Source organism: Ischnura elegans, chromosome 2 (genome assembly GCF_921293095.1).
Source record: "Ischnura elegans chromosome 2, ioIscEleg1.1, whole genome shotgun sequence".
In the NCBI taxonomy this organism is placed as follows: Eukaryota; Metazoa; Arthropoda; class Insecta; order Odonata; family Coenagrionidae; genus Ischnura; species Ischnura elegans.
Window position 1 is genome coordinate 110,800,170 of NC_060247.1, and position 12,049 is coordinate 110,812,218.

The 12,049-nt window shown below is 36.8% G+C and overlaps 1 protein-coding gene across 2 annotated transcripts in view; it reads left to right on the forward strand.

Annotated features, from left to right (window-relative positions):
- Positions 1–12,049, forward strand: part of LOC124154404 — a 54,856-nt gene that overhangs the window by 20,345 nt on the left and 22,462 nt on the right. The window contains exons 5-6 of one of the 2 annotated variants that reach the window (XM_046528109.1): positions 3,360–3,507; positions 4,374–4,717. The exons of the other annotated variant lie outside the window; for it this stretch is intronic. Coding sequence (XP_046384065.1) covers positions 3,360–3,507; positions 4,374–4,509 — 284 coding nt within the window. The 3' untranslated portion in view covers positions 4,510–4,717. Of the gene's footprint in view, positions 1–3,359; positions 3,508–4,373; positions 4,718–12,049 lie in introns of those variants that run through there. 2 annotated transcript variants of the gene reach the window in all.

The following is a 12,049-nucleotide window of genomic DNA, read 5'->3' on the forward strand; positions in this document are numbered from 1 at the left end:
TGTTACGGGACAGCTGTCATTCTTCCTTCATCAGGAATTTCATTTTTAATTATAATCTTCATCTGGCCTCAACGCAGCCCACGCATCATACAGAACATAGTCATACTCTCCTTGATCTCTGTATAGTTGATTCCCCTGAAAAACTCTCTTCATTCTCACAATTCCCTGTGCCTTTCCTCTCCGCACATGACAAAATTTTACTCTCTTATTCATTCAATTCCCCTCGTCTTCCTATACCTAAAATTCTCTATCGTGATCTTAAAAATTTCGATACAGCAAAGTTTCAGGACGATCTGCTCACCTTTGACTGGAACAACATATTTAGCTCCTCGTCCATTGATTCAAAATTAGAACTCTTTAATCAGAAATTCTTAGAGTGCATAAATTGTCATGCCCCCCTACGAACATGCGCACCTAGACGGCCTTCAGCCCCCTGGCTGACTAGTGACATTAAGCAAAAAATGAAGGAACGTGATATTTCACGTAGAATTTTCACACGAACAAAAAGCCAGACTGCTTACACTGAGTTTATCGTCTTGCGTAATCAGGTAAAGCATCTCGTCACGGAAGCCAAGAAAAAATATTATGCAACCACCTTCTCCAATTTGACAGAACCAAACAAGGTCTGGAGGGAACTTAGAAGTCTTGGACTCGTGCAGCGACGAAACAAGCAGCCCTTACATGAATTATCTATCGATGATCTAAACAAGCACTTCACTCCCGCCTTTACCTTCGAGGCAAATAATATTGCTGACATATTCAGTCTCTCTAACCTTGATCCACTTGTACCCTATAATGAGAGAAATTTCTTCTTCCAACACGTAACCCCACAAAACCTACGTAAAACGTTATCTCTCTCTAAATCGAACTCAACTGGGGTCGATGGAATCTCAGTTAAATTTATAAAGGCCGCGTCAACTGTACTTCTACCTGTAATACTTGATATCTATAATTTTTCCTTATCGTCATCTGAATTTCCGAATGTATGGAAATATTCACTAATCACACCAATACAAAAAGTTAAAAAACCAACTTCTCCCAGTGATTATCGGCCAATCTCTATTCTGTGCTCTCTTTCTAAATGCTTAGAAAGAATTGTTTTTCAGCAGGTAACGAATTATCTGGACCAATGTAACTTGCATGATCCATATCAATCTGGATTTCGGAAAAACTTCTCTACGCAAACAGCGCTACTCAAATTAACGGATGATATACGTCAAGGAATTGATAAACGGATGGTTACAATTCTGGTACTATTTGATTTCACCAATGCTTTTGGTCTTGTTAATCACGCCAAACTTCTCCACAAGTTGAAAAACCTTAATTTTTCTTGTTCCTCACTTAACTGGTTTTACTCCTATCTAAAAGATCGTCAACAGGCAGTCAAGGACGCGAATGGGAATACATCGCAATGGACTACTGTCCATTGCGGGGTCCCCCAAGGGTCAGTTCTTGGTCCTCTCCTATTTTCCCTGTATGTCCTTGATCTGCCCAGGTGTATTCTAAACTGTAAATATCTCTTATATGCCGACGACCTACAGATTTATTTTCACTGTCATTTGTATGAGCTGAATGATGCAATTTCCAAAGTAAATCAGGACGTTCAGGCCATCACTTCATGGGCTGCAGACAATAACTTTGTGCTTAACCCTAGGAAAACAAAATCTATGTTATTTGGTACCTCAAAACTACTCAAACATGTCGACTTTGATGTTCTGCCCAAGATTTTTGTTGGTGATGCCGAAATATCATATGCAAACTCCGTTAAAAATCTTGGAGTCTTATTGATGCCTAATTTGTCTTGGCAAAACCATGTTAAAGCCATCAGCAATAAGATCAACATGATCTTGTTTCAGCTAAAAATTCATAAAAACCTTATGCCCTCTCATACACGCAAGCAACTTGTATCCTCGTTAATATTCCCCCATATTGATTACTGCTGCCTTGTATATAATGACCTAACCGAAAAGATTAACACCCTGATTCAACGGCAATTAAATATGTGTGTTAGGTTCATTTATGATCTTAAAAAAGATGAACATATATCCCCTTATTTCTCTAAATTAGAATGGCTTAAAGCAAAAACAAGGAGGCAATACATGCTTGCCTCTTTTTTATACAAACTTTTTAATTGCAAACAGCCAGAATACATTATGCAATTTTTTCAGAGTAAAGAGAAATATCGCAATGTTGTAACTAGATTATCAGCTGATTTTTTAATTGTTCCTCAACATCGAACCACTGCATTTGATAATTCATTTTCAGTTGTTGGGTCAAGGCTATGGAATGGTATTCCTGAACCAATCAAAACCGCAAAATCACTGATGTCTTTTAAAAATCTAATGTTCACTAAAATGCTATTACAAGAAAAAATGTAATTGTATCAATATGCCACTATATTCTGTTACAATTTATTTTCTATTTTTTTTTTTGCATGTATCTTATTCTTCTGTGCACTGAGCTCTAATATGAATGTATGTTCTTGTATGTTCTTAGTGGACCATAAAGGTCCAAGAACAATAAATATTTCTTTATTCTTTATTCTTTATTCTTTATTAGAGACATATGGCCTGATATAATGTATTCGGACAAAATAGAGTTATATTAGAAGCAAGGTAGGAATTCATCAAAACATACATTTGGGGTGTGCTTATCTACGCAAGGGAGGTATGGAAAATGACTCCCATCAAAATCAATAAATGATAAAATACTTAAGGATTAAGGTCATCAACATATGTGCACGTAAACAGAAAAATAGGAAATGCAAACATATTCATTGCTTATAGCTACTAGTTGTATTGACAATAACAGGGCTGTTAATATTAGTAAAATTGGAGTGGAAATATTGCATTGTCCAATTTTACTAATGGCAATAGAATATTAACAATTACAGGTATATATATCTATTTCCAATAGTCTCTGATAGTTGAAGGAGTAGGAAGAGAATAGAATTTTTAAATAGAATGAAAAGGAGTAGGCCATATTTTAAAGTGAAGAGGAGTCCATGAGGGTAGGGAAGACCGCCGGAATACTTCGTAAAGCTCCATGCAAATCTACCTTATTCGGTAGAAAACTTTAATAATAATTGAGTTTCACCATAATTATTCTCACACACTTGGGTACGAACGAAATTGATAACTAAGTTTGACTTGGAGGAAATTTTGAACTTTCACGGTGAATTGACAAACATTTTGTTATGCTTATAAGCCACTAGAAAGGGAAAATATTTAGCAATTTTTCGCAGCCGTAATGGTCGATAGTGGTGGCAGAATATTTTTCCGTGATATTTTTATCCTCATCATACCTTCCATTTAAAAGGGTGGTAAATTTTTCCTCATCCTGCGTCGTTTCCTTTCTAGCCAACAATGGAGACGATAAGCAGTGCTTCCGTAATAGCTGGTCTGAATGTGAAGATCACATAGATTTTGTTGATCATCTTGACATGGTATTTTTCTGTGACTCCGCCAACGAAGAGAAGGATCCCTTCACGAAGCAGTACGTTTGCCTGTGAGTATAGACCACTTCCCCTCAAGTTATAATTTTATCCCGTGGTGTGGCCTTTCATAGATTATTTTTCCATTTGAATAATCATAAATTAACAGCTTCATGTTACAAAATAGAAGAGTGACTGAAAAGTTGATGCTATTATTTTGACTTTACATGAAATAGAGATTATGTTAGAATTAAATATTTCAAAATATGAAATACCTACAAATTATCAAGTAACCCTAAATGCTTGGTAGGTGGCATTTCAACAGTGAAATACGGCGTCATTGAATATTCGAAGATTCAGTATAAGTTTATGTACAATTGACAATAGGAATATTTAGATTTCGTTTGATAAATAAAATATACCTGAAATCATACATTTATTTCTGTCGTTTTTTTACATTTCCTCGTGGAAGTGGTGCAGCCAAAAACTTCACAAAAATTTGTATGACGATTTCTTCAACCGTTCTTTTTTTCGAGACGTTCCCACCATTTGTTTAAAGCATAATCTTCCTTTTTGGAATTTTCAGGCTAACACATAGTACACCTTAAGTAACATTGAACACCCTGCTTCTTTCTATAGTTCTAAAATATTAGCTCAGTTTTTTCTTCGATGTAAGCTTTTAATTTTGATAAATACATATTTGGGGAAATATTATGAAAGGTTTACTATCTCATTACTATCGATTTTTTTGTTTCTTACATAATCACTCCTTGTGATGAAACAGAAAAAAAGATGTAAAAAAAACGAGTAAAATTTGTGGCTAGTAGGTACAAGACAAATTTATTTTGCAAAAAAAATACGAGTTTCATTCAAGCGATGACTCACTTAACTGCTGAAATTAAGTATCTAACAAGAACTTTTCATTATTTTATTTCAACAGGAGATTATGGGATTTTCATGAATGTATGCAGAGAAAAATTAAAAATTGCTATCCAGAATTAATGAGCGCCCACGAACTTCTAGGAAACAAGTTCAGAAACTCTGATTCTTGTATAAAATACTTAGAAAATCCATGATCATTCAAGAAGTATTTTATTTTTATTAAGGTCATTTTGATCCTTTTTACCTTCGAATATTTTTTATGCTTCACATTATAGATTCAATTTGTGCGCCTAAAATGCAAAACTCATTGTTAACATGAGCCAGAAATAAACCCATTCAATATCTGGCACCATCGTTCATTGCAATGTATATTTTGTGAATAAAAATGAATGATACAACAAATATCTTGTATATTATTACAGAAAGTTCCGTATATGCTTCGTTAGTACTGCACCGAAATTGATAAATGGGGTATCATTTTGAATTGTTGAATAACGTTGAAGCATCAGCTTCTGACAAAAATACAGTCTCAAATTTTACTATTCACCCATTAATTTGACTTAAAAGTTTCGATTTTCAAATTACAAATACTCTCTTGAATCATATCGACCCCACACAAGTTTTTATGATAAACTAAAAATAGGTTTATAAACCCGCTATATCCATATCTAAGCCAAATAAATGTAAAATAAACAGGAAAAAAATATTAAAATAAAATCTAGGGAGTATTAACACTCTGTGTGCCATTGACGTAATATTAAGTCCTGCTAATCCTTGTGAGGATTGCTATGGACGTAATTTACATCTATCTATTTTATTGACTTTGTTTGCGTGAAGATGTAATATTTCGCCCATCGTACTTTTCCAGTTTACTGCTTTGTGGTTCAGTTATTTCAAAAATGGATTTTCAATTCAATTTTCGATGGAAAAAGAGTTCTTTTAATGTCTTGAGGACTAAAAGTCCTCTGTAGCTACCGACACCTTTATCTCAGCCTACTTTGTGTGGAAATTCTTTGGAGGAAAGAACCGTTGAGGGTGCAGTGACCCTTTTTGTCATCCAGTATTTTGAATGATTTGCTTGTAACACAGCTTTTGTATGATTTCCATGGTTTACTTAGCTCAACTTGATCGTAATAAAAAATATTATGCATTTTATGGCGGTACATCATTTGTTGCAACTTTTTTGTATTTAAAAAACAGTAGGTTTTCATTATTAAAATATATTTATCCTGAGGTCTCTTATGCGGCTATAAGAGACCTCAGGATAAATAAAGCGTCAGGCATTGATGACATTCCTGCAGAACTAATCAAAAATTCAGGAGAGAAGACGTTGAACCAGCTATACAAAATCATTAGTGAAATGTATACAACAGGTGAGATACCAAAGGATTTCGAGAGGAACATTATAATCCCTATTCCTAAGAAGAAACGAGCGGAGAAGTGCGAAGATTTTAGGACCATAAGCCTTACTACACATGCATCAAAGATACTGACAAGGATCATCTATAGAAGAATAGAACGAAAAGCAGAAGAGTACTTGGATGAGGACCAATTTGGATTCAGGAAAAACAAAGGCACAAGGGAAGCAATATTGGCCCTAAGACTGCTCATAGAAAAGAGAATGGAAAAGAACAAGCCAACATTCGTTGCGTTTGTGGACTTAGAGAAAGCATTTGATAACGTGGATTGGAGCACAATGCTTGGAATCCTAAAGGAAATTGGGGTTCTTTATAATGACAGAAGAATCATCCACAATTTATACAAAAACCAAGTAGCCGTGATAAAATCAGGGCCCAGCTGTGAAGAAGCAAGAATTAAGAAAGGAGTGCGACAAGGCTGTACATTGTCACCCGTAATTTTCAACGTTTACATTGAAAAAGCCATTAAGGAAATCAAAGAAAAGGCATTGGGAGTGAATATCCATGGAGAAAAAATAAGCATGCTAAGATTTGCCGATGACATAGCCATTATAGCAGAAACAGAGAAGGATTTGAAAAACATTTTGGCTAATATGGGTAGGGTAATGAGTAGATATCAACTGAAAATAAGCACGAAGAAAACCAAGATCTTAGTATGCAGCAGAAGAGAAGAAGTCAAGACCAACATTAAAATAGGGAGGCAAAAACTGATAGAAGTGGATGAATTCTGTTATTTGGGAAGCAAGATAACTAGTGACGGGAGGAGCAAGAAAGAAATTATCAGCAGAATAGCCCAGGCGAAGAGAGCATTCCACCAAAAGAGAGACCTGCTTACAGCGGGAAAATTAAATATGGATGTAAAGAAACAATTTATAAGAACCTACATCTGGAGTATGCTCTTATACGGAAGTGAGGCATGGACAATGACCGCAGCGGAGAAAGCAAGGATAGAGGCCTTTGAAATGTGGTGCTACAGAAGAATGATGAAAATCAAATGGATCGACCGAGTTTGTAACGAGGAAGTCCTAAGAAGGGTAGGAGAGAAGAGAAGCCTCATGAAAACCTTAATAAGAAGACGGAACAACCTTATAGGCCACATCTTGAGACATGATGGCCTGATGAAGACAATTGTCGAAGGACAGGTGGAAGGCAAGAATGGAAAAGGAAGACCTCGAACAAAATATATGGAACAAGTAAAGAGAGATGTGAAAGAGAAGAAATACGTAGGAGTGAAAAGATTAGCTGATAGGAGAACTGAGTGGAGAGCTGCGTCAAACCAATCCTAGGATTGTTGACCAGTGATGATGATGATTTAAAAGTTAGCAATAAATGTTATTCAACTCATTCATGAATAAGAGCAAAGTCCATTTTTATTGAAATACACATCGATATAAATATATTATTGATGCTAATGTTTTAAAAAAATTTGCAAATTTAGTACAAATGGCTGGATTTTTCAGTAGGGCTTTTTAAATTAGCGGCCGGCTCTCAAAAAGCTAAGAATTTTTAAAGTTCTATAAAAGAGACATCGGGTTTAAGAAACTTAAAAGATAACTTGAATCACGAAAAAATAAAATTATCGCTTTAAACTAGTGATTATATATGGGTGAATGGCATAAAATTGTTACGCATTAGAGTGAGAGACCCGTTTTTTCGCATAGTATGTAGCATTTTCCAGAGTTTCACTGATTTTTTGCAGCACTTTCCTTATTATTTACGGTTTTTTTAAAGAAGCTCACAACCAAAACTTTACAGACGACAAATTTGTTGCATCTGATATTGTCATTAAAGAATTATTGTAAATTGCGAGTCATTATTCAGTAGCAGACGTCATGTTTGTTTTTACTGGTACTAAACTCTCTTACCTGAATTGTATTCATATGTTTTGTATGTTTTTGCAAGAAAACGAGTATAAAGAAAGTATTGTGACATCGTCCCCCCCCCCCCCGGCTCGCCCGGATATTATGATGGAACCGGGAGAAATGTCTCGCAAAAACAAAACAAAATCAAGATCCACGTCGATCCCTCCCACACGAGACCTACGTGATAAACCAATGCCACTGCGTCGTACAATTCAAAATAAACAAAATTGGTCTCTTCCCTATGAGATAAATTCGGGTGGGGGGTCCCCGATCTTGACCTTAAGGGTAACGTTCTGAAGCTAATACCACCAAAAAGCGCATTCAAGAGAGATAAAAAATGACTGGGAAAAGGGATGGCAAGGGATATTTGAGATGCTTCTTCTATCGACCCGCCAAAGAATTGAGAAAACACTCACAGACCCTATCATCTGACCAAGTTATTATTTGAACAATATTGCATAGTACATAAACCAATGTAACCCTTTTATAAACTAATGAGGTATGAATGGATACAAGCAACTTATGATACATTAATGAGAAGAAAATAAAATAAAACGATTTGCAAGATGAAAGAACTTATATGACCACAACAACAAAGAAAAATAGTTTGATTGTTAACAAAAGCACGAAATGAATATAATAATTTGCCTCAGTTACGAATTGTTGGGGGAAGTAAATAAGAGTCTTTCCCATACATAGTATTCCAGAATAAGGTGATTGACTTCCACTTTCAGTGGGGAATTGATGAATTCCGTGATTTTCTGTCTTGATATGGCAAGTTTCAAAAGGGGGCTTGTGGTAGAAGGTGGGGGGGAGGGGTTAATATGTTACTTGACCGTTGTTTGAAGCTCGACCAGGTGATCTTAGCAAACTCGTTCCTTCCGACTGCAGGCTCCTCCTTCCATTTCAGATAGAGCGGCGTTTGGAACGCAAAGTAATGCTTCTTCCTTTGCTGGTCCTCGCTCCTCGTTGGCCGGGGTCTCTTATTGCAGACCGAATCTTGAAGCAGCAACCCGATGCTGGGTTGAACGGCTCCTCCTTTTCCTTGCCTAAGTCAGGAAGTAGCGTGGCACAGACTTCGGGCATAGGGTTCGCCCGAACACGTCTGTCAATCTCTCTTCCGCTAAGCAATCGGGCCTGGGATTCGCGCGAACACTTAAATCAATCTCCTAATGTTGAAGAACACGCACGTCTTTATATTCCCAAAGGTGTGGGGTGGGGCATTACGGAAAGAAAAAAAAACACGTTATGTTGATGTAGACTTTCGCGGGATAGTGCAGCATGCGTAGCAAGGTTTTCGGGTTGACCTCCGCGTCGTTTCGTCTTCATGACGACAGTTTCGCCGGCGTTGCAGCTGGCGTCTTCAGGTTCGAAGTGTTTGATGCAGGTTTTAGCCCGTCTTATATACGCCTCGGTTTGGGCTAGGTGCGTTCTGATTGGTCCGTTTGGGTAAGAGTCTCTTACAGGTGTTTGAGAGCGAATAGCTGTCCTCCCTGTTGAATGTGGATGTTTTCGCTATTTCGATAGCCTCTCGTGTATGAGTCGGGGAAAGTAATGCTTTTCTCTCACACTTCAAACCTGAAGATGCCAGCGGCAACGCCGGCGAAACTGTCGTCATGAACATGAAGCGACGCGGAGGTCAACCCGAAAACCTTGCTACGCATACAAAAACACATTATGTTATAGGAAAAGCCCTGTGTCCTGCCCCCCAAACTTCCTCACACGCACACACTCATCACAAACACACACAACCTTGGCGTTTTCAACACTTATCCCTGTTACGTCAACCCACTTTACCTCGCGGGCCGAGTAGAGAGGGTGGGGGAAGGTTATTTGTGTGAAGGCGGGCAGGGAGACGAATGCACCGCGATAGGTGACCCAGCGTAATGGTGTTTGAACCATTACAGTACTTTTTGATACACCTTCTCTATTTAAAACCGAATTTCACAGTTCCCTTTACATACTTATTCCCTGAACGCGTGGAAGAGCAGAATTTTTGCTCGGGTCACCCAATACGCAAATATTCACCTATTTTGCCGATAACTTGAAACAATGCTCTACTCTATCAATAATTATTTTCATAAGGGAGAATAACCCTGAAGGACACAGTTAGGACCCATGACAGCAATCAAGGGATCAAAACTTGCCACATCAAGGCCAGCTATAAGATATAATCGTTTCTGCCCTTCAAAGTTATAAATTATTGTCATGCATACCAACATTTGGCATATTATGAAATTAAGTAATGAGTGATACATAGCTATTAAAACACGTAAGGATATTTTTGGTTAAACTAGTCCCCACCATCGCCTATGCAAGCAAAAATAAGCTATTTTCAAGTTCCTTAACTCACCCTCTTGCTAACATAAGTCTTTTGGTGTTTTTTATTTGTTCGATTAAACGGAAACCAAATGGATATTTTTTACTATTTTTGGAAGTTTTTCTTTAGCAATGTGACATTATAACCATACAAAGATTCCCATTAAGTACTTTCGCCTTATTTATGAGATAATTAAAGTTATTACTGCATGAAATAAAATTAACTCTGGAAGGCGAGAATACATAGAAGATTTACAATGGCTTCAGACGTCATGGAAAGCTGCAGCATTTAAATATCACCTAATCTTTTAAACTCTGCAATAGGTAGAGAAAAATTATACGATAGTCATTACATGGAACTTAAATGTGGCTAGCCCACTCATGTTAACTTCAACAGAACCATAAATTTGAAATTCCCAAGTGTTGTGAGGTTAATTGCTGCTGCAGCACAGAAAGGTGACCTCCACATTCCATTAAAAATCTACTAAAACTAAGTTACAAATAAACTAAAAAACCCAGATATACCAATCAAGCCATGTATTTACTAAATACAAAAATATTTGAAAAGTAGAAAATAGAAACTTCAAATATCGATCTTATATTTTCAAAACTTCGCTATTCATCATATTGTGTAACATACGAAGGTCGGTTGATAAGTCCGTGACTTTTTAAATCTCCCGCGTAGTAACTTAAATAGTAATATTACTCCCTTTAGTTGCCATCTATCAACAAACAGCTTTGAAATGTTGAGCTAGTTACGACGTTTATTTTGCGCTTGACTTCCATTGAGAGCAGAAAACCTTATGAATTTCAGCGAAAAAGGAAAAAAGAGAATATCGTTTGCTAAATAAAAATTATTTTTTAGGTAAAAGCGAAACTAAGGAAAGACTTGATAAATACTATGGAAACTCTGCACCATCAAATTCATACGTGAAGAAGTGGTTTACTGAATTCCGTCGTGGTCGTACCTGTGCAAGTGACGTCGAACGTTCAGGATGCCCCGAAGAAGTCTTCGCGTTAGAAATCGTCGATTAAATACACTGGACGATCGAACAATGGAAGTGCGTGAGATGACTGATAATGTAGGCATCTAAAATGAGCGGATAAATCACATTTTAGATGAATATTTGGACATGAAAAAGCTATCCGCGCGATGTGTGCCGCGATTCCTCACAATTGAGCATAATCACATCCGTATGACCACTGCAAAGAACAGTTTGGCGGTTTTCATTCGCAGTACGAACGAGTTTTTGCACTACATCGTAACCGTGGACGAAGTGTGGATTCATCACACTTAATTCCAGAATAAAGTCAATGTCAAATCATTTCAGAATAAAGGCCTCACAAAATAAAACATGAATAAATTTCTATAATCTTCAGTACGCAAATATATACCTGTGATGTTAATTGTGACCAATGTTTAATTCATTCTTCCCCTAGACACTCTTGTCTTGACATATTCTTGGCACATTTCATTTAATTTTCCTACTTTCCCGACAATTTTAGCGACCCAAGGAACCCTGAGATCCAGAATAACCTCGAAAGGCTCAGTTGGGACCCATTACAGCAACCGAGGAATCAAAGCCTGCCTTGCCATGGCCAGCTACAAAAAACAAACGTTTATTATCACTACAAATAGAAGTTATTATATATACGGAGTGCAGTACATTATGAACCTACCTATTGAATGATACATAGTCTCATTTAATATTTGTAATCACCAAATCATTAAAAAAATCCAAGGGAGCTGTTTCTTAACTAAATTTCTAATTATTATTTGCTTGAAGCCGATTTACATAAGGCAACTTTCTCATGGAGTTATAAAGCAACCCTCACATATGTCTGCACAAAGCCATTTTCCAAATCCATCCTGTCTGCAATCTGCGAGTACATCAAATTACTGCCAAAAATGCAGGTTGTTATTCATGTAGTCATTTTTTAATTAACAAGCTACTCAAAAATCAAACCCATATCCACTCAACGCCAATGAAATAAAACGCATGACTTCACTAATGGTAAGTAAGGGAACTATGATTATACCCCACAGAGTTGTCTGTATCTCAATACTTAAATGAGCCATATGAAGTGTGAATCAGTTGTACTTCCCATCTCCAAATTACTGACCACGTCAGCTG